The 25,273-nt window shown below is 59.8% G+C and overlaps 7 protein-coding genes across 7 annotated transcripts; all 7 read left to right on the top strand.

Moving 5' to 3' along the window:
- Positions 1 to 99: 99 nt before the first annotated feature.
- On the top strand, positions 100 to 2,019 carry LMJF_35_3410 (conserved hypothetical protein; the record flags this gene model as incomplete). The annotated part of the gene is made up of 1 exon (XM_003722687.1): positions 100 to 2,019. One exon carries the CDS (start codon positions 100 to 102, stop codon positions 2,017 to 2,019), a length of 1,920 nt encoding a protein of 639 aa, XP_003722735.1.
- Positions 2,020 to 3,169: 1,150 nt separating this feature from the next.
- Positions 3,170 to 4,435, top strand: LMJF_35_3400 (conserved hypothetical protein; the record flags this gene model as incomplete). Its single annotated transcript, XM_003722686.1, has 1 exon — positions 3,170 to 4,435. One exon carries the CDS (start codon positions 3,170 to 3,172, stop codon positions 4,433 to 4,435), a length of 1,266 nt encoding a protein of 421 aa, XP_003722734.1.
- Positions 4,436 to 5,358: 923 nt separating this feature from the next.
- LMJF_35_3390 (conserved hypothetical protein) lies at positions 5,359 to 6,147 on the top strand (the record flags this gene model as incomplete). Its single annotated transcript, XM_003722685.1, has 1 exon — positions 5,359 to 6,147. The coding sequence occupies one exon, from the start codon at positions 5,359 to 5,361 to the stop codon at positions 6,145 to 6,147; it is 789 nt and encodes a 262-aa protein (XP_003722733.1).
- An 819-nt stretch (positions 6,148 to 6,966) lies between these two features.
- On the top strand, positions 6,967 to 8,610 carry LMJF_35_3380 (conserved hypothetical protein; the record flags this gene model as incomplete). Its single annotated transcript, XM_003722684.1, has 1 exon — positions 6,967 to 8,610. The coding sequence occupies one exon, from the start codon at positions 6,967 to 6,969 to the stop codon at positions 8,608 to 8,610; it is 1,644 nt and encodes a 547-aa protein (XP_003722732.1).
- Positions 8,611 to 9,554: 944 nt separating this feature from the next.
- LMJF_35_3370 (conserved hypothetical protein) lies at positions 9,555 to 12,809 on the top strand (the record flags this gene model as incomplete). Its single annotated transcript, XM_003722683.1, has 1 exon — positions 9,555 to 12,809. The coding sequence occupies one exon, from the start codon at positions 9,555 to 9,557 to the stop codon at positions 12,807 to 12,809; it is 3,255 nt and encodes a 1,084-aa protein (XP_003722731.1).
- A 2,667-nt stretch (positions 12,810 to 15,476) lies between these two features.
- On the top strand, positions 15,477 to 22,382 carry LMJF_35_3360 (conserved hypothetical protein; the record flags this gene model as incomplete). Its single annotated transcript, XM_003722682.1, has 1 exon — positions 15,477 to 22,382. One exon carries the CDS (start codon positions 15,477 to 15,479, stop codon positions 22,380 to 22,382), a length of 6,906 nt encoding a protein of 2,301 aa, XP_003722730.1.
- An 815-nt stretch (positions 22,383 to 23,197) lies between these two features.
- LMJF_35_3350 (conserved hypothetical protein) lies at positions 23,198 to 24,583 on the top strand (the record flags this gene model as incomplete). Its single annotated transcript, XM_003722681.1, has 1 exon — positions 23,198 to 24,583. The coding sequence occupies one exon, from the start codon at positions 23,198 to 23,200 to the stop codon at positions 24,581 to 24,583; it is 1,386 nt and encodes a 461-aa protein (XP_003722729.1).
- Positions 24,584 to 25,273: the final 690 nt, after the last annotated feature.

Below are 25,273 nucleotides of genomic sequence, written 5' to 3'. Positions count from 1 at the left end.
AGGCTGTACAGTGGCCGCCTCGCCTTGGCGGCTGCAGCCACAGCTGGGCGGCGAGGGAGAGCATACTCAAGAGCCGAAGCGCAAGTGGCGCCACACGTCATGGTTCTCTCCTCTCCTGTCATCACACTCCGGCGGATGGTGCACTTTTCAAGCACGCCGACCAGCTTGCACTCTCGATCCTCCACTTCACCGCTCGATGCGCTTGTGGATGAGGTAAGCTCCTTCATCCCGGCAACATTCACCTCGATTCCGCAAATCTCACGTCAGCTGCCGCCAGAGCTGATGGAGCGCGTGTGTGACCCCGTGTGCGGTGGCTTGCGGTCCCTCTTGTCTCGCTACGCGGAGCGCTTTGAAAGCAAAATGATCGGGCAGGTGCATGTGGTGCGCAGCCGCCTCAGGCAGAGAGAATCGGCAGCGCCGTGCCGCCGGGCCAACGCGGGGGCCGAAGTGGGTTACTCGTTCGCCGTTCCATCGTCCCCGTCTGGTAATGCCGCTGCTGCAGCCTCGAAGTCGAACTCGGTGGACGTCCAGGCTGTTTTCACTGAACTCCAGCAGCTGTTCCCGAGCTACCTCGTGCCAGTCAAGGCCCTCTGGACGACTGTCCCGGAGGCCGAGGAGCAGCAGGTAAGGGCCCGCGTGCTCGATGCTCTTCGATCGCCGCAGCACAGAGCATGGCTCACCTTTCACGAGCACCCGGCGCATTGCGCCTCTCACAGTACTTCAGCTGATGAAGCGGAGCTGACTCACGTGCTCGAACACGGGTATGTGCAACTGCGACTCAACCCTGCGGCGGGCGATGACAGGGCCGCTGCGCCAATGCCGCAGTCACCAAACACGCGGATGGCGGGGCATGAGGTGCAGCCGTACGAGTGGTACCGGGTAGCGCGTGTACTGCCGACCACAGCAACGGAGCTGCTCTTCTCGGGTGAGCTACAAGAGCAGGCAACCCTTCTTCTGCCACCCGGGCGGGATGTCTGGCACGTTTTGTTGAGCGCACCTGCTCTGTTCGAGCTTCGCTATGCGGCCCCCACGACCGTCGATAGCGGGCAACAGGCACGCGTGCCGACCCTCTCTGCCGAGGGCTCTTCGTTAGCGCCCGTTTGCGTGAAGTATGATGCCACGCCGCCGCCATCCTTGTGCGCCTCCGTCTACGTGCGCTTTCGGCTCGAAGAGCGCTTCGTCCCACCAGACATGGCGGGCGCGCGCGAGGAGAGCATACTACGCGAGCTGGAGACACTCACTGCGGAGCGGGCGGCAAGTGCATGTGGCCTCAGTTCGCGCCAGCGACGCCGCAAGCGCAAACTGCAGCGCCAGCTTGCCTATCTGCGCAACCCAACCCCGTACTTCGACGAGCGGGTCCTAGCCCAGCATCTCTTCGACCTTCTCCCTCTGCGTGATGGGGTGCATCAGTCGGCGCTCTTAGGGTCGTTGCCGCAGCCTGCCGTGCAAGCTTTTCCTCAAAATGTGACGGAGCTTTTACAAGCACGGAATGATTTGTTTCAGCTATCCGATGTGCGGCACGGCATCCTGGTGCGGCGCGCCGATGCCCCCAAAGTCGCTCAGCGCTCCATCGAAAGCGTTACCGGGGAGGAAATACTCCTGCACATCTTCTCCTCCTATTCCCTCCGTAGCGACCCGCAAGAAGGGACGACGATCAGTCGAAGTCTCCCGCGACTGCCGCGGCTTGTGCGTGAGCGACTTTTCACCATGCAGGATATTATAGCTGAGGTGCTGCTTTTATACCCCGACAAAGTGGAGGTGCTCGCGGACCGGTCCCCTAGCATCTCATCCCTCTCCTTGTCCTCGTCGCCACACACCAGCGAGGCTGATGAGCGTGCCTTGCGCGAGTTGCGAACCGTCCGCGGTCGCCGCGATTTTTTGGTCCCATTCCGTTTTGTGGGGGAGTGGCAGGCGAAGTTAACAGAAAAGTACACGAAGCAGCAAACGAAGGACGCGGTGAAGAGTATGCGTGCCCGCCAGAGAAGCGAAAGCAGCCACCGTCGACCGGCTCGATACTGACCAGCGTTCGAGAAATGGGTTGACTGGCAAGAGGCAATTGTGGTGTCTGCCGGCCATTCAGGGACGGTGCGCTTGGTGCAGAGTGCTATGGGTCTTGGGCTGCCTTTTCTCGCCTCTTTTCTCGTTCTGTGTGTTTGCGCTTGCGTGTTCTTGACTTTGTGTGCTCTTATCGATCGATGTTCCTCATCCGGTATGCCTAGTTTTGGGTATTCCTGCAGCTGCCGTGCGCGAGCACACGCTTCTGTGTGCAGGAGGGAGCTCTAATGAACGCCATCTTTTCGTCGCGCACAAGCACAGAGGAAACAGAATATCTGACTGCCGCGCCCTTGTCGTCGTACAGCTACTCCACTCATTTGAAAGATAGACTAAACGATAGCCGTGAAAACTCGACTTGACGTGTCGATACTCGACTGTGTTGTGTGATTGTGCATGACGCGCATCGAGGGAGTTGGAGGATAGGGCCGGCTTCCTTTAGTCTCCACGGAACAGCATTGCTTGTCGCGTCTTGACGACGAGTCTGCCTGACCACCACGTATTTGCCTCTTGGTGTATGCGCGTGTTTGCTCTACTCGCGGGTCGTTTCTCTGTCTCACTTTTGGCAGTGTCTGTGATCGCGCTCTTTGTCTGCTCGCGCCCCGCGCTCTACTTGTCTCTCCTCGTGGCGACTTGTCTCTGCTCTTCGCCATCCACGTCCTCCTTCGCTTCGCGTCGCGTCTGACCTGACCTGCTCTCCTTCCCGCCTGTGATCAGGTACGCTGGCGTATTGTCCACGGCACAACGGGGCTATCGCAGGCGTCACAGACAGAGACGCGCACGCAGCGCTCCCATACACACACACACACACACACACACACACACCGACACATCGTCTTTATCAATCTCGCTCACCGTCTGCCGCCGAACCGTTGCGACTCTCTGGAAAAGTGCTCTTTGCCGGCACGACTGCAGCGTTTTTCCTCTTGCCCCTCTCTTGTTTTTTCTTCGACGGAGTGGTGCGAAGTGAGATCGACGCGCACCTCAGCCTCACCTCTCCGGCAACGACGATTGAGGACATCAAAACAGTGCTGCTTTTCGACGCCCCCTTAAAAGAAAACGAAGAACTTGCTTGACTTGAGTCTCTCTACTCCACGCAAACTCGAGAGGGAGGGGAATGCCTGTCGCCCCCGCAGCCGTGGTTCAGCGCCCGTCCATCTGGGCGCTCTTCAAGCAACAGCGTCTGCCGGCGTGGCAACCCATCTTGACACCGCAGCACTCCGCCCTCTGCCTCATTGCTGTTGCAGTTGTGTGCTTGCCACTGAGCCTGTCGCTCTTTCGCGCGAACGCGTCCGCGGTGGACATCACGGTGCGCTACGACCATCAGCAGCAGTGCTCGTTTGGGTACAACAACACCGGCGCCTTTCGGTATGAGGCGTCACCGGGAGATGTGTGGCAGACGGGATGCGTCACGGATGTCCCGTTTCGCGTTGACAAGCACCTCAAGGCACCAGTGTATGTCTACTATGGCCTTGAAAACTTCTACCAGAACCACCGTCGGTTCTCCAACTCCAAGAGCGACGCGCAGCTGGCCGGACAGCGTGTCTCCGCTGCGGCCATCGCCTCTGCCACGTCGCCTCTCACGTACCCAGGCGAGTTGCGCCACACTGCTGATCAAGGCATTAACCTCTTGGGCACTTTCCTCCACTACAGCGACTTTGTGTATGTACCGGCTGGACTGATACCATGGTCAATGTTCAACGACACATTCACCCTGTACCGCATTACTCACCATGAGGCCGCCGCGGTGACGGCGCCGTCGCTGCGGCTCATCTGCAACGGCAGCGCCTTTTCACGCTTCACAAACGAACCGCTCGACGGCGCCGGCCGCTGCCACAAAAAAGGCATTGCCTGGACGTCGGACGTAGAGTTCAAATACAAAAAACCGCACTTTCCACCTCCTTCGTCGCCTCGACCCGTATGGAGCGCGCCCAAATGGGCGTACGAGGCCGCGGACGGTGATGTGAACCCCAACCCTCCATCCCGCATGCCGTCCGACAATGCCTATTTCAACGAAGGCTGGTACGCCGATGAGCCTGGTCACCGCATCCCAGTCACGACGGACGAGGACTTGATGGTCTGGGCGCGCGTGGCCTCGCTGCCCAAGTTCCGGAAGCTGTATCGCGTCATTGACGAGGACCTGGTGCCGGGCACCTATCTGATGCGCATCCAAGAGCATTTCAACGCGGCCAGTTACGGCGGCACAAAGAGCTTCTCACTAGCGACGCTGTCGTGGCTCGGTGGCCGCAACACTTTCATGGCGTGGATGTACTTCACGATCGGCGCCGTCTCTGCCGTCAGCGGTGCTTCTTTTCTGTGCATTCACCACTGGTACGGTGACCGGGCCCTACGCGCCGTGGCGATGCTGCTAAAGGGTGACTAAGGCATCCTTCTTCAGTTGTGTGCGCCGCTCTTCTGTCTTTGGTGTTTGCGGGGGTGATGGTGAACTCGCGTGATCCAGATGATGATGATGATGAGAGAGGGCGGGCAGGTTTGTTGGTGCGCTCATGCCGATTCGTTGTTGTTCCTGTTTCGTGGCCCTCACTCGCGCGCTTTGTGGTGCGGGCCCTACGGTCCTTTTTTTGTCGTCCGCTTTGAGCTCTTTCTGAGATTTCTTCACAAATCGCCGCCCTTGTCCTCCACTTGCTCTCTCTCTCTCGCCTTTCGTGTGGTCCTGTTTTGTCCCCTCGGGCAGTCGAGCCGTCGGGGGAGAAGACATGCCACATTTGCAGAGTCGCAAGGAGTTTACCCCATCCAGAAGGGAAGAGACAGCTTGCGCGGCGCATGCATGCACGCACGCACCTGCGTGGTGCTTCCGTCGTGGCACAGTCTCGGGAGGACAGGCTGAAAAAAGAGAAAAGGGGAGGACGTGCGCGCTTCACGCTAGTGCTCTACTTCACCGCTGAAGGTGCGCGCTTTCGATCTTCGATGCAGCGCGCTAGCGGGTGGTGGCGTGCTGTTTTATCTTTTCTGAGCGGGAAGGTGCGTTGGTGTCGCCATCACAGTCGGCGGCCGTTATCGTTCCCTCTCGCGCTTATGTGTGCGCATGACAGCTCTCCTTTCGGGACTGCGCGCGGCGCCCTGCACTCTTGTGCAGCCTACCGCTGTCGCCCTCCATTGCTCTCTTTCTCTTCCTGCCATCCTTGTGCCGTTAGCGCGACACGCGTTTTTGCCCCTCTTCCTTTTAATCTTCACCTGCTCATTCGTGTCTAGACGGAGGAAGCCGAACCAAGGGGGACTCCACATCTTCTACGCACTTTCTACGGTCTACCCCGTCCTCTCTCCTCCTTTGGTTTCCTCATAATCATGGCGCTGGACTTCGACGTGGACGATGCGCCGACCTTTCCCGAACTCGTGCGCGATGCTCGCCTCGATGTCATGAAGGGTCGCACGATGACGGCGTGTTGGGTAGAGTTGGCTGATCAGCATACAGTTTTCAGGGACATCGCCAAAGAGGGCCGCACTCGAGGCGAAATCCTCGGTGCTGTGCTGGCTGCTGTCCAAGGGATCTGTCAAGCTCTGCAGCGTGTCGAGCTCTCGAACCCCGAGGTTAGGGCACCCTCGCCAGCTTGCACCGCCCTCTTTTCTTCGCCGGCACAAGGAGCAGTTGGGGATACGCGGCCTGGTCGCTGGCTCGAGGAGGCGCAGACACTCGCGCAGGTTTCCCGTGCGTATGTCAGCCTGTACTGCTCTACACCAATCCCGACGTGTGCGCAATGGGTGAGATCGCTGCAGCCTGTCTTTCCTCAGCCCCTGAACGCGGTCAGCACAGCCGCCAACGGCGCAAGTGCATCTCGCTTCGATGACGATGCGGGTGCTGTCCCCGCTACACCCGCATCGTCTACGCTATGCCGCTACTTGACAAAGCTGCGTCAGTCAGTGGACGACGTCGCGCAGGAGTTGCCTGACAGCGAGGTGGATGGGAAGGATGGTAGCTTTGCCGAGGAGAAGCTGAAAGAGCTGGTGGTATGCTGCATGACGGTCGGGCGACGGGTGGCACGGCCGACCATGCTTCCCCCCTTAGATGCAATCCTGGTGCGCGAGATGGTGAAGGTGCTTCAGGACTTTGTGGGGAACTCGACGCTCGAGTGGTGAAGTTTCACATGGCAGAGCTGGCACAGGAGGATGGGGCGCAGTGTGCTGCGATGACCAAGGAGCAACGGGGGACCATTTTCAAGCTGCTGCCCCGTTCTCCCTCCTCCAAACTCCCCTACCTCTTTTTGTTCTCAGCTTCCATGGATGGCAGCGTACAACGTATCCGTTAAGCTCCTCGGCCGATAACTTTGACTCGAGTAAAATCGCGAAAAACAAAAGAGGAACCAGCTAAGCAGAGGAAAGGGCTGTCAGCAGACCGCGCATATGCGCCATGGGCATGGAAGGACACTTTTTTTCTCCGAGAGAATGGACGCGGTTGGGAAAGGTCGCAGTGAGGCACTTTAGAGCCCTTCCCGCTCGTTCAACTCTTCCGCCCCCGCCACGGGCCCATGAGCCACTCTTGTGTCGACTCCCTTTCTCTCTGTAGGTACGCGCGGCATGAACCTTTTCTTTCAAGCTCTTTTTATCGTCGGCGTCTGCATCTCGTTCTTCGGGTGCCGCATGCGACTTATCGCGCATCTATTTCGCTCCTTCACACTACCGTGCACCCACTGAAAAAGGAAGAGGCAACCGTCCCTCTTTCCTTCGTGTTCTACGGACATAGACACTCTGAGTTTTGACGCCGGAGTGGGAACGAGGCTGCTGTTGCTCCTAATGCATGCGTAGCAGTTCCGAAGTGTTCCTTTTTTTTATTAGACCTCTCAGCTGAACACGTTTCTAGCGATAATCGCTGCGGGTGGTGTGGAGTATGCGTATCACCATTACGACGTCCCCGGAGGGTCCACATACTCGTCGCACACAAGAAGCAAGCGACACACAATGGGTAGCGGGTATCTGAAGCGGAAGCGGCAGCGCCAGGAGCTGCTGAACGACTTCTACTCTGCTCTTTCGTTGTCGTCCTTCGACACCACCAGTGGCCAATTTAGCAAACTGGTGACGCGCACCGTTTACCACTACCCCTCGTCCCTCCCGTTCCCCGTGCTGCTCGATGACGACTTCCCCGCCGAGCCGTACCGATCCCGCAACAAGGACATTAAGAGCGCCATCCACTGGGGACAGCGTAAACTTCTTCTCTCCGAGATTCAACTCCTCTCCATGTACTGCCGGCCAGAGATCTCCTATCACATCGTGTATGCTGGCGCCGCTCCTGGGACCCATTTGGCGTTTCTGGACGAGATGTTCTCGTGCCGGCACACGTGGGAACTGATCGACCCCGGCCAGTTTGACCGCGCGGTGCTGGAGCCGCGCGCGAACTTCAGGTTGCGCAACGAGTTCTTCACCAACGCGACAGCGTACGGCATCAACGCGCGCCGCCTCACCGAAGTCCTTCCAGCACTTGGTTTTGTGTACCAGAACGTTGCCGTTGACAGTGTGCAGGTCGACAAGAAGGCGATCCACGAGCAGCTTCAGGACATCGTTGGCACGCTGGACGTGGCTCGTGGTACCGAGGATATCCCTGCCATGTACGAAGCGCCGCTGTCGCTTCCAAAAGGCTTGGAGCTGCTGGCGCAGGTTGCGCTGGAGCGCAATAAGCCTCTGCTCTTCATCTCGGACATCCGCTCGGGCAGTGTGGCGCTGCCGAACTTCGAGGACCACGTGGCAGAGAACATGCGCGCGCAGGAGTGCTGGACAAACATTTTGCACGGCGAGCACAGCATGCTTAAGTTCCGCCTGCCCTACACCAGCAAATCGACTAAGTTCGGCGGCCAGGGCGCCGTGCGTGAAACGCTCCTGATTCGCGAGGACGGCACTGTCCCTTATCTACGTGGTGACATGCTGCTCCCCATCTGGACGCGGCCAACAAGCACGGAGGGTCGGCTCGTGGTGCCACAAGGCGCCTTCCAGAAGGACTACAACGTAGCCCACGTGGAGGACCAATTCTTCTTCTTCAACTCTAGTGTTCGGGAGCAAGTGCACTTCAATCATCTGGTCGCTCATGACAGCGAGCTCGATCATCACTACGACGCTGCGGCGGAGGTGCACTGCCTCCTTACCTACTTGCGCTTTATAAGGCCAGAGCTGAAGACCGCGAAAACGGGGGAGCTGCGAAAGGAGGTTCTGCGCGTGGCGCACTCCATCACGGCTCACCTCGGCATCACTTTTGAGGATGCCATTCGTCGTCGCGACGCACTCATGATCAACCATGCCAAGAAGAGTCAGAACAAGGCGGTGGAGGGCCACAAGGACGACGCTTACGGCGACGAGGAAGCGGAGGAGCAGGAGGCAAAGAGTGCTGCATCCAAGGTGCGCGCAGGCTCGAACGAGAGCGCGGCGGCGGCGGACGGCGCTGCTACTAGCACAACAGCGCCGGTGCCGCCGTCGGAGTGGGAGCAGACGACGCGGCTCATGGTGCGCCTGTCAAACTACGACCGCAACCGGTCGGTGTGGAGCCGGAACGTGAGAGAGGAGGAGCACAGCAAGACTAGCGGTTTTTGGGTGACTACGAAGATGCCACAGGCGTGAAAGGGCAAGTGATAACGACATCGTAGAAGTCTTCGCGAAGCGTTTGGCGGTCTCCGCTCTTCGCCGCTCTCCGCGCGTATTGTCATCATGATCTTTTCCCTCATCGTTGCTCACGAATTGTGCGACCGCAAGCGGCACTCCGGCACCGCCGCCTGTGCGGGTGTTCCACGACTCTTCTCTCGCCTCAGCGTGTGTTGACAGCGCATGCACGCGCCTTCCGATCTCTATCGATCGTCGCGGCCGGTTTGGCGCGCCGATTCGGGGGTAGTTTCGCGCTTTGCAAGCTGTGGTGATGCGTGACTGCACACGAAGAAATGCACGCAGACGGTGACGCATGTGTGGAGAGAGAACACAGATCTGCGGCAAGAGTGGCCCAGCGCGAAATGTGCGCGACGCGTGCCTGCACACGCACACAAGTGGCCACTAAGGCAGAGACGATGCACCAACGACTGCCCTCTCCCCCTCCCCCCAAACACATGGAGACCCAGCAGTTGAGGTAAGCGCGCGCGTGAAGATGGAGTTAGAGAGAGGGAGATGGTGCCCTCTTGGCTTCTGCTGCCTTCGCCCCTGTGTGTGTGTGCGTATGCGCCTGCGCACGTGTGTGCGCTCCTCGTGTACGCCGCTCTCCGTCGACGTGGTTCTCTTCCTCCTTGAACTTCGGTTGTGCTTCCTGTTCTTCGCTGCCGGCTCTGTCGGTCTTACCTTTGCTTTCGTTTTGTGCGTTCGCCCCTCTTTTTCGTTCTACTCTCTTCTTCCCCTCTTCTCCATGGCGCTACGTGCCCCGACCCCTCTACAACGGCGGCACCACAGCCCCACGACGCGCGAAGAAAAGAACATACTGTAAGGAAATCGAAAAAAATACGAAGCGAAAGACGTTGCCTCTTGCTTGCCTCCTCCCCTCCCCTTCTCTCTCCTCAAATTCTTCAGTCCCTCACAGCACCGTGATGCCGATTGCTCCTCGCCAAGGTCGCAAAGGGGGGAAGATATCCTCCTCGCCGGCGATCGCCTCGTCGGACTCGCCGTCGACGGTGTCACCTGGTTCGCTGCCGTTTGGCAGCGCTGGCGCCGCCCTCCCCACGGACCCCAACACGACGCTGCAATTCAACATCGAGGCTCTGATGAGTAAGAAGCGTCGCAGTCCTTCCAAGGCAAAGGCTGCGGCGCGCGCGAACGAGTCCAGCGCATCCGCTTCCTCGGGGACGGAGGCGGTCAAGGCAGCCAGCGGCGCAGGGGGCACCTCCACCACCGCGGCTTCGGGGTCCTCCGGGGCGTCTGCCACGGCCGGTCCCGCGGAGACGATCGCGAACCCCTCGCTTGTGACGCCGCCCGGCGCGGACTCGAACGTCTTCAAGTTCGACCTCGACGCCATCCAGCAAGTTGGCCAGGGCGTCGTGTTCGGCGGCAACAAGACGATGCGGACGGATTCACACCAGCCCGAGTCGGACCCGGCAGTGGTGTATGCAAAGCTGAAACAGCTGATCGCCTCCCAGGATGCATACTTCCACGGTGGCAACGCCGCGGCCGCCGATGTCGTGAGCGACGAAGTGCTGGGGTTAAAGGAGGTAGCTTCACACCAAGTAGTGCTGCTGCAGCGACCCTACGCGGCTCTGCGTCTCGCTGTCGCACTTAGCCAAAAAAGCAAAGAGCGCGTGCTGGTGGTGGTGCCGCATTACTCAGACGTCTCCGATATCGCTGCGGCGCTGCGGGCGCTGAGCCCCTCTCGCGGCCCTGTCGGCGAGCTGAGCGGGCAGTCGTTTGTCGGCGAGGCGGGCACGGCACTGTGGGTGACGGATGTGGATACGGCGCTTGTGTACTTGACATCGCAGCGCGGCATGGGGCCTTTCACGCATCTCGTGCTGCCCAACCTGACCCGCATGAATCCACTGGTCTCCTACTTCTTGTGGGGTCTGCGGGAACGCGTGTACCGGCAAAGCGCCATTCTGGACACGGCCGCCCCGCCACTGCACGTCATCGTAAGCGTCAGCGGTGCCATGACGGAGCGGATGCAGCAGTTCTTCGCGAAGCAGACGGTGGCGACGCCAACCACGACGCCGATGCAGCCCCTCGTTGAGTTCTCGTACGATGAGGCGAACGCGCTGGCAGGGATGGACGTGTTGGATGTCACGATCGATGAGTCTGGCAAGTACCCTGGTCCACACCGCAAGATCATCGACCACTCCGTGCAAATGGCGGCCACGCTGGTGGGCCGTATTTTGTCCTGCTCCACCGCGTGCCCGCAGGCTATTTACATCCTCACTGGTGACTCACGCGAGATGATCGACGCGCTACACAAGGAGCGCCTGCTCGACACAACGGTTTACGCCGGGCGCTTCCCCTCCAAGGAGGACGCAGGCGCCACACCGTCGAAGCATCGCGTGTGCGTGCTGCACTCCGTTGTCTCCTTCACGAACTACAACAACGAAGATGCGACGTTTGTGCTGGACATGGCAACGACCCGCCGCCTCGCCGTCCAGAACAAGTCGGAGGGCTTCATGGCTTCGAGCGCGTCGGAGTGGGCGTCGAAGATGGACGTGGAGGAGCGCCGGCAGCTGCCCGGCACCAAGTACCCCGGCTGCTACATCGCCCTGTATCCCCCGGCGGCCGATGTCGTGCTGCCCACTACCGAGGCTCCCCAGCCGACGGTATACGAGGTGGAGGACGCGCTGCTGCAGTGCTCACGAGCGCAACTGCCGATCCAGCGTGCGAACCAGGAGATGGTGTGCCCGGTGGAGGCGGAGAGCATTGAGCAGGTGCAGCACAGCCTCTCGGAGAAGTGCCTCATTGCGAACCTGTCCGATTTCAGCCTCACCTTCACGGGCGAGATAGCGTCGCGACTGCCCCTCGAGGTGGACTTGGCTCATTTTGTCATGAACTGCTGCACACTTGGCCACGGCGAGGTCGGTGTCATTGTGGCCGGCGTCTGCGCTCTGCCATACCGATTCCCGACCGGCGAGTCAGCAGAGGGGTTTGCCTCGTGGAAGAAGTGTGTGATCGAGACACGTCAAGAGTACGCCGGTGACATTGCGAATCAGAGCGATCTCTTGGCCGATGTGCTCGTTTTCCTGGAGTGGTGGCGGCTGAAGGCGAGGGGAGCCTCGACAGCGGACTTTGTAGCGAAGCTGCAGCTGAAAGAGGACCGCCTCGAGCACGTGCGCGGCCTCATCACCTACCTGCGCGTCCAGATCTCTGACTACGCTTTCGTCGACGACCTCGAGGACGAGGCAACGCTGTCGGCGGTGATGCAGAGCATCAAGTCAAACGCGTCCATCTTTACCTTCTTTGAAGCTGTCGCCCTCGCTCGCCGGCTCTTCTTTGTACGCGACGCCGGCTCCATCAACGTCAAGGATCGGGCTGGTGCCTTGGTCTTTGTGCGGACGTCGAAGAAGGTTGTGCCCAACACCGCCAGCCCGAGCAGCGTGGTGTGGGAGTCCGGCGCCGCCTTGGTCGCCGTGGACCTGCGTAATCTCGTTAGCAACATCACTTGCGCTCGCGTTTCGGCGGTGAACAACACGTACCTGTTTGCGGCGCTGCTGCTGTTGTACCCGCAGGTGGAGTACTCTGCCCCAGTCGAGGTGCCTTCCAAAGGTGGCCGCGTCGTGTACTTTGGCATCACGTGCAACCGCCAGATGAAGCGCTTTCGCATCAGCATCGGTGAGGCTGCGCAGATTCTTGACTTCCGAGAGAAGTGGAACCATGCGATACGGTACCTGCAGGTCCTCCGCACAGCAAAGAAGCCGCTATCGCGGCACAAGTTCAACTTTATGCTGAAGGAAGAGGACCGCCACTTCGATTTGGAGGAGCTGCGCGCGGAGGTTCAGCGGGAGCTGCAGAACCTCGTGACCGAGATAGAGGTGGCGGAGCACCAGGCAAGCTTCACTACTCATGGGGTGCACTGCCTTGCGCCAAAGCAGGTGGCAGGGGTTGTGGACGGCGTGGACGCGTCCGACGTGGATGTGAGCAGGAAGTTCCACGACGGCGACCTCTGGGCAAGTTCCTTTGCCTCCAAGACGGACACGCCTGCAACCATGGCGGCAGCCACGAGCATTACCGCCAACCACGTACCCACTACAGCACAATCATCAGCTCTTACGTTCCCGATGAATGCGGCCAGCATCGATGATGACAAGGACGACGAAGTTGAGGTGATGGGGGAGCTGTATTTCCGCATGAACGGCCCCATCATTGACGATGACGAGTAGAGTCGATGTAGATGGCGGAGAGAAAGAGGGAGCAACGGAAGGAAGGAAGTGGCGTACGAGAGAGGACGTGCGCAGCCCTCAATGACGGCGACACAGGAAGATGCGGAGGCAAGAGTGCAAATAAAAAAAAAGAGCCGCAAGATTCTACACACACACACACAATGATATTACGACGGGTACGAAAGGAGCGGTGCTGCTGTGTGTCTCTGTGTGTTGGAGGACTGGCTTCTACTAAGTGGTGGGAGAATGGTGGTTGCTGCAGGTTTCGAGCAAGAGAAAGAGGCACACCGTGCGCCTCTGTGCATGTGCGTATATATGTGTATGTGTATGTGTACGTGCCTGCGTGTGAATAACACTCTTTTTTTTTGTGACTGACTGGCCTCATTCATTTTGCGCATCATGCCGGTGCAGCGCTACGCCACTTTCACTTGCCCGCCTTCCGCTTTCCTTTGTATCTCTCCGCTGTGAAGTGATCTATCGCAAATATTCTCTCTGCCGCTATTCGTGTATTGAGAAGGTGGCCGAGTGGATGTATGCGGAGGATGCACCTTGGGAGCATGTACCACGGCGGTTCACTAGAGGACGGATGTCCTTGCCACGTCGTGTGAGCATGTGCTCCGACGATGCATGAGATGGTGTTGGATGGATTCATGTGTCAACCTTCTCGTCCCTCGCTCGTTCCTCTACCCCCTCTCTCGTTGTCCTAAACCTTCCCGGCCCGTTTGTCGACTGCCCTTATCCTGCGTTCTCTCTCTTCGTGTTTGAGCGGGCGGTGCTATTGCGTAGACAGTGCGGGGCACGACAAAAAAAGAGAGAAGAGGCGAACCACCACAACAGTCGCGCAGATGAAGCGCCCCCTCCCTCCCCGAAAAGCAAAATGGCGCTGCGTTCTCTCTGTCTCTCGTTTAAAGCGGGCCTTTTCCCACTTTTCCTTTTTTTTTAACCCGAAAACACTCGTGTATGCATCTGTGCGTGCCTTTATCCTTGTGTGTGTGTGTGTGTGTGTGTGTGTTTGTTTGTGTATGTGGGCATTACAGTGATGTGTGCAACGGCGAACTGGATAAGGCGACGCGCAGCGAAGATGAAGGAGGAGGAGGAAGAGGAGGGGGGATGGAAGCGTGGTGTGTGTGTGTGTGTGTGTGTGTGTGTGTGTGTGGAGTGCATTTGTCCTTTGCTTGTGCGTGCTATACCTGGGGCAGCGTTCACGAGAAACAGCACGCTGATCTGTGTTCGTTTTGGGCGAAGTTTGACATACCGTCAAAAATTAAGCGCACCACCTCTCGCCAATGACAATGATAGGGCACAATCCGTTGTACGTGGGATGGTGGTGGTGCTATTCGCGTCAACTTGTCACGTTTTCTGGACCTCGATGGCCGATGGAGCGTGAGAAAGGGGGTGGGAAGGGTAGGGAGCGAGAGAGGGGCGTGGGGGGCACGGGGCATCAAGGATGACATGTGCGTTGCTGCAGGCGCGTGAATACAACTCTCAGCTTAGTACGCCAGTCGCTTTTCGTTTCCCTCCTCAATGTACGCAATACCCGCTCTTGACGATGGGTGGTTCTTTTGTTTTTCTAGACATGTGCGCCGAGGGCTGCGCACCCTCGCACATGAACGCACACGCTGGCGTTGAAGGCCGCCATTGCTGGAGATCACTCCGATTGGTCGCCACTCGCTCCACACTTTCCTGCGGTGCACCACGTCTCAGCTCTTTCCGACGAAACCTTCACTGAGGCCAAATGACAAAAAAATCAACCAAAAAATCTACAGTTGTGCCACGCCCCTCAAAAACATGAAAAAAGATTCACATTTCTGGAGCGCAGTGATTGCAAGACGACAACGCAAGGGCTTGATATCGATCGGAGAGCGAGTGTGTCCGATGTTGGCAGAGGGGCCCTTTCGCACCTACAACAGGGTCGTCTCGCATGCGAGAGAGAGAGAGTCGCATCAGGCAGCTGCCGACCGCGGCTAATGTGTACGCGTGTGTTTGAGTGGGGGGTAGAGGGGAGTCGGTGATGAGGTGATCGGATGGAAGCGACACTCCGCGTACCAGGAGATGCCAGTGCCTCTCTTGACTGTGTTGGTCACATGAGACAAATCGTATTACGGAGCTTCTGCCTGTGTTCTGCTGTCGCACTTGCATCCACTTTCCTTCTGTTTCTCCGTCCCCGGACATGTTCCCCACCCCCATACGCACTTGTGTATGTGCGTTTCTCTTTCTTTATCTCATCCTTTGTCCTACCCTGATTATTATTATTGCTGCTGCTGCTGAAACTGACGAACGCGACCGTCGTATCACAGTGTGCTAGCCGATGCACGCGCTACTTCACTAAGCGCACCGCTCGACGTACGTACATCTTCACCGCGACCCTAACTCGCGAGCAAGTCTAACAGCCGCTGGGAAAGCAGCAAGCGCGTGTTTGTCTCGTTACTCTGAACCCAAATCGCTCTCACAGACGAGCGGGCAACTGCCACTGTGAACATCGCAGGGTTTTGTGGGCGAACCACAACCCCGGGGCAGACACTCGACAGGCTTGAAGGATCGTGGCCCTCAACAGAACATTGAAATCAGAAACGGCGTTCCCGGGTACCTCGGAGCGCTATACGGCCCATCATTAGCCCCGCCATCCCAGCACGTCATTTTGCTTACCCTTCCTTTTTCTCTACACCCATGGCAGAGCAGTCCGCGAATGCGACGCTTACGCGACGTCGCCAGCGCCGCCCCGATCTTCAAAGCACGTTCGATGTGCCGGAGGATGTACGGCAGCCCCTGGAGCAGGTGGCGCGGGCCCTCTTCGTTACGGCACCGTCCTCGGCATTGGCGGCCAAGGTGGTGCGCACGACGGACGCCGCACTTCAGGAGCTCCTTCAGCTTTCCCTCACCCCCGAGCAGCAGCTGCACGCCATCTCGAAAATGACGGGCGCCATACGTGAGATCCCCAAGTCTCGGCTGGCGGCGACTCTCACTGAGCCGACTGGTGAGCTCCACTCATGGAGCCGCACCCTAGCACTGGAGGCAGTGGTGCCGCTGCTCCTCGACTGCCGCGTGCGCTATCTGCACCGAGCTCTCATGACTCTACTGCGAACGCTTCTACCTGCACCAGACGCCGCAGCGGAGGCGACTGTGCGTGAAATGTACGTTGCACGCATCCTGCACAGCGCCAAGTCTTGGGAGGCAGACACCGCTACCGCCATGAGACCTGTGGCGGCGCTTGGTGCCCGCAGTGACACCTCCGAGGCTGCTGCCGCAGTGTACTTCCCGTCCAGCTCGGAGGATCGAGGTACCACTATCCCCGCTGCGCGAAGCATTTACGACTGCAGTGCTGAGCGCGATCGGGTATTGAACTTCTTGAATGCAGTAGATGGATTGACAAGTACGTTGATGCCCATGATGCCTGGCATATTCAAGGACACGTTTCTGGAGGTGCTGCCGCTGCTTGCCGACAGCTTCCAGTGGGTCGTTGTTAACGCGACTAGCCACAGTCGTGTTCAGGCTAGCATCGCCCCGGACGCAAGTGATGGCGCAGGCACGCTGTCACGGCTGACCAACGAGGCTGCGCAAAGTGTGACCAATGCGGATGGGGAGGCCAGCAACGCTGTGGCGGTGTCTGTGCCACCGGTAGCGCATAACGCCGACGCTGCTGCTGTGTTTGGCGAAGATCTCGAGCACATTCGCTTTTGTGTCCGCGTAGTCGCCGCGTACATCCACAAGTACATGGACTCGCTTACACTGGCGATGGCGTCCGGTGCTACCAGCGACAGCGTGCGCCGCGATCTGACGCGTCTGCTGCAACCCACCATCGTCATGCTCTACTCGCCCATCTTCCCAAAGGATGTTCTGAACGCGGTTGGACTACTGGTGGCGTCGATCTTGACGGTGCGCACGTGCGACGCGTGGCTGTTGGCCTTCGTATGCGCCGCGCTACGCGACGACGTTGCCCAATGCACAGGCGGTGCTGCCAGGCTTCTCGGCGCGGAGACGTCCACCGACAGCGTCCCCGAGTTGCAGGAGAGTGGAACCGCCGGTGCTTTGTCGCTCGCGCACCTTTTTGCGCAGGCAGACGTGGCTCTGCGCATCGTGTCAGCAGCGAACCCGCGAGAGGCAGCTCAGGCTGATGGTGGCTCTGGGGCTAAGGCCCTGCACGACGTCTTTTCCCACCTGACACCCAATGGCTGCTTTGCGCTGCTCAAGGGCATTCTGGCGCACACGTCGGCGCCGATTCGCGGGGACTGGATGTCGCTCGGGCTTCTACTGAGGCCTCTACCTTGGACCTCGCTGTCGGCGACTGGGGCGGAAAACGCGCCGAGCAATGTCTCGCATGGCACTGTCGTAGCCTACGACATCATTTTGCAGGCGGCGCAGCAGTACTGCAACGTCGTGCAGGAGCCGGAGACGCGATTTATGGCTATTCAGACGGTGGACAGCGTCGTGCGCCACGTGAGTTCGGTTCTGACGATCGCCGTCAAGGCGCTCGCGCAGTCTGCGAAGAACGAGGGTGCCGCCGCTCTCACGAAACTGGCATCATCCCAGTGTTCGCTAGAGTGTGCGACGCCGGAGGTGCACCAGGCAACGGCGCTTCGTCGCCACCTCTCTTCGCTGTGCACTTCATCGCCAAAGTTGCAGAACGCGCTCTCCTACGCCACTCAGCTCATCATGGCGCTGTGGGACGACGGCACACAGCAGATGTCTGGTGCCCTCTACGGCACGTACGGCGAGATCTTGAGAATACATGCGCTGCTTCGCGGTAGCGCCTCTCATGCGCCTGGCGAGCAGATCGACCATGACGTCGACACCTCCGTGACGCTCGATCAAATCCTTCAAGCCCAAGCAGAGCGCCGCGGAAAGTACCACGCGCTTCTTGGCTTGCTCTCCATGATGCCGCTGGGCGACTTCATCGCAGCGCTGCAGCGGCACTATGGATACCCCAACGCCGCAGCAGACGCCGTCTCCGCCTTTTCCCGCACACTGTTGACAGGGGCGAGTAATCACAAGATTGGCAACGTAGCCGGTGACGTCTTTGCCCATTTAGCGCGAGGCATTGCGAAGGCACCGCCAGGTTCTGCGATCGCAGGCTGCAGCTGCGACGGCGAAACAGCCGAGTATGTAATGCGGCGTGGCATCATCGAGCCGCTAGCACGCGCGATCACAGAGAAAGGCTACGTTGGTGTCTCGTCCAACGTTAGTGAGGCGGTGAACATATCGCACATAACCGCCCACTTCGTGGCGCCCTTGGTGAAGCAGGACCCAGCGTGTCTGCGCGCCATACTCACCGCCGTTGCTGCAAGCTTGGACGGCGCTTCCTATGGGCAGTCCTCGCTGCCCGGTACCCTGGCAGCACCAGAGTACGAGCGCGTTGAGCAAGGCGTCGTCGAGACAGTCGCTCGCGCGCGCGGCGTCGGGGTGGACATTACGCCCTACCTTGCCCCTGGCAGTACTACACTGCGGGTGCTGGAGGAAGGTAGCCGCAGCCTCAACTACGAGGTGCGCAATACAGCTTTGTGTCTCTGCGTGCTAGGCGCCAAGAAAATCCAAGCCGTGCAGCCGTGGCAGCTGCGCAGGGTGGAGGAGTACATCATCTTTAACATGCACCTCGGCGGAGACAGCACCGCACGCAAAGGACTTCTAGAGATGGTAAAGAAGTGGGTGCGTCGACTCATGGAGAGCTACACCAGTAAGCCCCAGAACGGGGCGTCGGCATCGGCAGCGGCTTCGGCGACGCCCAAGAAGGCGCACACGAAGGGTGAGCGGCAGGAGAATGCGGTGGCGACTGCCCAACGCTCTGGTGCAACGTCGCTGGTGGCGGTTTCCGCCAGCGAGCCGGACTTGCAGCTGGAGCTGGGCACCGCGGCGTATCGGGTGGCGGTGATGGATCACTGCAGATGCCTCTCGAGCATCTTCGCCCAGAACATCGGCACGAGCGCTCGTGCGGGCGCCGGGCTTTCGGTAGAGCGGCGCGTCACGGCCATGATGGGGTACTCCATTCTTCTGCAAGGGCTGCGCACGCATGTCGCCAAGAAGGAGGCCATGCAATGGGCTGTCGCCACGGAACCGGTGAGCGGCGGCGCCGCATTGCCGCTGCTGCACATCTGCGTCGTACCATCCCTCCTTGCCGCGCTGTCGGATGGCTGGTCGCAAGCGCGTGAGAGCGCCCGAGAGCTGCTGCGCACCTTCTGCGAGTTGGCCCCAACAGTGGTGTTCACGGCGACTAACGGCATCGACGGCGGCAGCGCCGCCTCTCCGTCCGCTATGGCGGCGCGCGCTCATCAGGATCTCCTCCGTGCGCAGACGTTCCGCAACGCTGAGGGCGCCGTGGGGCGGTTTCTCACCTTCACCACGCTCACAGCGGAGGCGCAGGAAGCCGCGAGGCAGCGTCCACTGGAGGAGCTCGAGCGTCTCAGCGGCCTGCTGGAGCGAGAACGCACGTCTGTGGAGGGCAAGTGTGCCGAGATGAGCGCGATGCGTGGCACCAAGGCATACGCCTACATTCAGGCAAACCCGCTCCACGGCACCCTCTCACTTTGCGCTGAGCTGCTAAGCCTCATGGCGTCGGTCGAGTGCCGAGCTGCCGCGGCTTCCCCGTCGTCGCTGCTGACGCTGGCGTGCACGAATCTCTTGCAGTGCTGCTGCCTTGTCCTGCGCACGTGCAGCTCACTGGTGGGCACGGAGACAATGGCTGCCGGCACTACCGCGTCGTCGGTCGCGGACGAGGTTGTCGACTGCCGCGGCCATGTCTACGACCGCAGCCGGCCCGAGGCGGAGTCTGCGATGCGGGGAGTGGTGAACAACACCTGGCTCAGCATGCGCGTCGCCGCAGGCTCCATCACGCGCCTCTTGAAGATACGACCAGTGAACGCCATGCCGTTCGCTGCCGTCCATGCGGCCGCCTACGAGCTCGTGCATGCGCTACTCCTCACGAAACATAACGGGGTGATGCGTTGTGTCCGTGAGGCGCTCAAAGCCCTCGTGGTCACACTGGTGCGTTCGCGTCAAACGCTGTTCTACCAACTCCCGGCAGAGCTGCTCGAATACTTGATGGGGCCGGAGGGCGTCACCTCTGGACATGTCACCCGCATGCTGCGGCGCAGCCAAGGCCTCCCGCATGCTATCCTTGCAGTGCTCGAGGCGGAAGACACGACGGTGCCGTGCTGCCTCTTTCCATCAGCGATGCGGCAACTTCTGCGCGTTGCACGCAGCGACATCGCCGGCGCACATGCACTGGGCGGCGCCGAGACCGCGCCTCTCGGCGTTTCTGCGGAGACGGTGCGGCGTAGCCAGCGCTCCAATGCGCTTAACGTGCTGAAGTTCATCTTCGAGGACAAGGTGTTTGCCGACCGCGCTGTGGCGTACATCGAGGAGGCGTTCTCCTTAGCAACGGAAGGCTTCCACGACGCCAGTTGGTACACGCGCAACAGCTCGCTCATGCTCTTCTCCGCCGTCATCCACCGTTTCGTCGGCGAGCACCCGTCGACCGGCGGCTCTGGTGTGAACACCTCCCTGCACGACGTCGCAAAGCGCATGCCGCGCAGCATCGCCTACGCGTACGCGGAGCTGACGAGAGGGAGCCGATCGGGCCAGGAAGCGAAGGGCGAGGACGGCGGTGCCGCCTCCGCTGCCGAGGTAAGCGTTGCTCTCTTCCCGGTGCTGCAGCTTCTGTCCATGCTCTCGCCAGATCCGCCGCATCTCATCACCAAGGTCAGCCACGGCGAGTCGGACGACGCGGCCCGCATGATAGAGGCTGTAATGCAGTGCGCCGGCTCGCCCAGTTTGATGGTTCGCTCCGCCAGCGCGGTGGCGCTGTGCTGTTTGGTGCCGCTCTCCTCTCTTCGGAGGACGATTGAGCAGACTCGGCGTGGTTTGTCGCTAGAGCTGCTGCAGCCGCATCGCTCTCTCACGGACTCCGCGAATCACGCGGGTCCACTCAAACAACGTGGGGGCGCCGCTGGCGGGGGCTTGAACTCGTGCCATGGCGCGGTGCTGCAGCTACTGCAGTTTCACGCTCAGTACGTCGGGACGCTGCGCCGCCACTACAGACAGAAACGCAGTAGCTACGCCACACTGACGGTCGCCGAGGCGGTCATCCAGGCCATTAGCGAGGCTCTTCTCTCTTGTAAACAAGCGCTCGTCCGGGCCTGCACTGTGAGCGCAACCGTAGCGGCTTCGCTGTTCGCCTTATTGGCAGATATCGTCTTCTATGGCGCGCGACACAAGCTAAGCCCGGGACAGCAGCACGCAGTGCGCGGCATGTGCGTTGAAGCTATGACCGCTTGTCTTAAGGCGCGCCATGTCGTCTCGGAGCGTGGCAGCGTGATGGAGGGTGTAAGTGCCATGCTCGTATTGCTGGCTGCGCAGCGTGAAAGGGCCCCGATCGGGCATTGGACGGGGGTGGAGCAGGCGCGGTTAGCTGAACTGCTGCAAGAGGAGGCCGCCGCCCTTAGCATCCGGCGCGGCGAGCACAACCTCATCTCGTGGGTCATGACGCAGCTCCGGCACTACTCGGACGCGGCCGATGCTCTCAACAGGGCGGACGTTGCGGTGGTGCTGCGCGTGATATCACGCGATCTGCACTGTGACCTTCCACAGCTGGCGCTGAAGTCATTGACGGAGCTGTTCGACGGCGCCGCAAGCCCCGCGTCGCCCATGACGATGACGATCGGGTGCGTTGCATGGGGGCAGCTTGTCTCGCACATGCGTTTTGCTGCCATGGCCATGACACTGACGAACAAGACGGCCGGTGCGACCACTGCTCCGCCCCATTCATCCGACCTCTCCAGCTTCGACGCAGGGCAGCAGACTCCTGCTGTCAAGCAGTTGCATTCAACGCTTCTCTCTCTCCTTACTCTGTCTGCCGACGGTGACGACTCCACGACGGCCACGCCGCTGCACAACTCGGATGCCTGCAGCGCGGCGCTCGACTTCCTCACCACACATGACATTTATGTCTCTGACGCCCACGCTGTGTCCCCTGCCGTCGCGTACCTCTTGTCCTACTACTGTGAGCCGGGCCAGCCACTGGAGTCTCGCTTGGCAGTGGTGAAAGCACTGCGCACCGCACAGTCTTTTTTGCGCTGCAGCGCCGCAGCCGCGACGTCTTCGGCGGCGTCGACATGCCCGGGGAGTGCTGTCACGCTCTTTTTGGTGCTGTTGCGGTTGCTGGTGGATGACACATCGGAGATTCGTGAAGCGGCAGCGGCTATTTGCTCTCGCGGCATGTGGGGCGCACACGAGGCTCCTCGAGACCAAGTGTCCTGTCTCCTCGCAGTTGTGCGCCTCCTGCGTCGGCTGCGCGACACTGGCCTCTTGTTTGGCGTCGACGCGCTCAGGTTCGTTATGTCCCTTGCAGACTCACCAACGACTGCGTCGGTTGTTGTCGGGACCGCACCGGCGGAGGAGGCTGGCGACGGGGAAGAGGTCGCCGGTAGCGACGACGAGGATGTCCTGTTTCAGAAGGAAGCGGCGAACATGTTTGCTGAGAAGACAGTTCTGTCACATCTTGCTGCGCACATCTTGGGCAATGCCACCAGTGACACTGCCACGATGCCGGTCTGCTTCTCCGTGTATGACAGCTTCCTGGTGTAACGGATGCATGCCGCGCGCCCCTCCACTTTGTCAGACTTGCGTGAAAGCGCACTCGACGGTCCGGTGTGGAGTTTTGAGGCAGAGCGAAAGAGGGGATGAGGGGAGGTGCCGTAGGCGGTCCGTGATTGGCTGTCGTTTGCCTCTCCCCTCCCCGTTTTCTCCTTCGTGTCGCCCGCACATTCTCTGCTGCTGGAGCTGTTTCGTTTGGTTTCGTCGTTTTTTTTTTGCTGTGCTTTAATGTAAGGAGTGTGCAGGGAGGAGGAGCGACAAAAGCTCTAGCAGCAACGCAACCGACGAACTCCCCGCATGTCCCCCGATTCCGCGTAAGGCGGCATTGCAAAGCACACCGCCGCTGTGTATACAGCCACCGCCACCACCACCTTTCTCTCTCTTACGACCACGCCACTAACAAGAAGACACTCTTAAAAGGAAGCGATAATCAAAAGCCCTTAGCGCAGTTGAGAGGCGTTGCTACGCACTCAAGAAAAGATGTTCTGCAGAACACAGTGATGCTGCACACCCCACAGGAGCGCGAAGCAGTGCCTTCGCTCGCCCGCGACTTTTGGTTCATCATCTGCTGCCCGTCCATCCCTCGAGCTGGCCGAGCACCTTCTGAGAGATGTCCCACGGCTCCTGCTGAGCAGTTCACCTCAGCGCCGTCTTTAGTGCTTTTCGGTCTCTCGTGGCTCCATGCCTCTACTCATCGCACTAATGTATTGGTACACTAGGTTTTTTGACCTGCACATCCCCATTGTGCACACACGCACGCACACACATACACACACACACACACACACACACACACGGTTTCGAACATGTTGGGATGGTCTGGGACGCGCTTCGCAGCCGCCCTGCATCTTCGGAGCGTTTGTTCACCGCGCTCCGCTGCAGCGCAAGGTTCTCACGCACGCGCACCGCGCGCCTTGTCCTCCAGCTCTTCGTTCGTGGCTCTCTTTGGTTCCGCTCGAGGGTTCAGCGGCACAGCTCGTCGTTTCAGCGGCACCTTCCACTACCGAAAGGTGCGCCTCACGCCCGAGGACGCGCTCGATCCCCTTACGAAGCCAACCAACATCGACAAAGCAGCCTTGCACGTCGTCTCGGTGCCCATCGGAAACTTGAAGGACTTCTCCTTGCGGGCCCTCGATGTGCTGCGCGGCGTCGACTACATCATCACCACCGATCGCCCTGCTACCAAGACTCTCCTGGATCTCGTTAACATCCCCAACCAAGGTCGTCTCATTCACTATAGCCGTGGAAATCGCAGCACCTCGCGCGAAAAGCTGGTGGAGTTGCTAAAGGGCGGGCGCAGCATGGCACTGGTCACTACGAGCGGCACCCCGTGCATTGGTGACGTTGGCGGGGAGCTGGTGCAAGAGCTACAGAAGAGCGGCATTCGCGTCACAGCCGTGCCAGGGGCGTCAGCCCTGATGAGCGCGCTGGCGATATCTGGTTTGACGACTTCTGCTTACGAATCGGCGAAGAACGACAAGAGAGGCGCCGACGCAGCCGCCGACGGCGAAGCCGGCCTCTCCCCTCAGACCTTTGAGGACGGCTCTTTTTTTTTTGGAAACGTGCTACCCAAGTCTCACGGGGCTCGACTCCGGATTCTCCGCACTATCGTTGCCCCTGCCACATTCCCGTGCGTCTTCTACGAAGTTCCGTACCGGCTGGTGATGGTGCTGCAGGACATCGCATCTGTGCTGCCACATCGGTTCGTCTACGTCACGCATGAGCTGACGAAGCTGAACGAATCCTTGCACGCTGACACAGCGGAACGACTCGTCGGCTTCTACCTCCGTCAAGAAGCACAGATGCTGGTGAAGAAGGGGCAACTTGTGCTGGTGATTGCCGGTGCGGGACCGAAAGAGACGGCGGCGTGGCTGGAGAAGGAGGCGGCGAAGCGGCGGCGTTTGCGCCGCACAGTCAGCGATCTTATGAAGGATGCCCCGCCTGCGGCATCGTCGCACCTGGAATCAGCGCCGGGCACTGGAGGGACAACTGCAGCGGCGTCATCGTCAAGAGAGTCGAGCGTGACTACAGCCAAGGAGGAGCGGCGGCAGCGTAGGAAGCAGCGAGCTGAGCTGCGGCGCTTGCGGCAGAGGAAGAAGCGCGAGCGCCTTATTCGGGCGATCGAATCCGAGCAGGAGAGACTGCGAGTCATCCTTTCCATTAATCGAAACGACGCTAGCCGGCTAATGTGAGAGCCGTAGAGGTGTGACCGAGTGATGGAAGACGAAGCAGTTGCCAAGCGCGTCGTCGCTCTCGCACTCACCTACGGCGGTTGGGCCGCGAGGGAGTAGTGGGCGGGTCGTTGCCGGCAGTGCGCGCCTGAGCAGTGGAGACGACTTCACCAAGCACCGTCCCGGAGTGCCAAGAAACGCTCGACTCGCTGACGTTGTCTACGCCTCCACTTTCTTTCGATTGCGTGATGGTGTTTTTCGTTATCTGTTTAGACCACCACCACAGCTGATCGGCTGCTTGCCGCTCTGCGGGTCTTCACAGGGATCAAAGGCGATCAACCCTACGTCTACACAGATGTTTGAAGAGAAAATAAAGAAAACGGCACCGCGGATGAAGGGCTTCTCCAGTCATGGCTGCGTACCACCTGCACCCCGAGAAAAGGTGGTGAACACGAGGGGTTGCCCGTAGAGAGACGGAGAGCTGTAACTGATGCTACCTTGCTCCCTCATAACCTTTTCGCTTTACTGGATTCTCCCGGCGCTGAGGTTGCCCTGCGGGGCCTGAATCGTCTCGTTTTTTCTCTTCGTTCTCCTTCCCTCGCTCACACCTCTCTCCCATGCTCTGTAGCAGCGAATCCAATTTCCCGTCGACTTTCTGTTTCTCTTGCTTGACTCTTCCCACTCAATCACCCGTGTGCAACACCTGCCGCC

Source organism: Leishmania major, chromosome 35 (assembly GCF_000002725.2).
Source record: "Leishmania major strain Friedlin complete genome, chromosome 35".
Lineage (NCBI taxonomy): Eukaryota > Euglenozoa > Kinetoplastea > Trypanosomatida > Trypanosomatidae > Leishmania > Leishmania major.
Note: the sequence above shows the minus strand (reverse complement) of the source record. Positions and strands in the feature narration are given on the sequence as shown.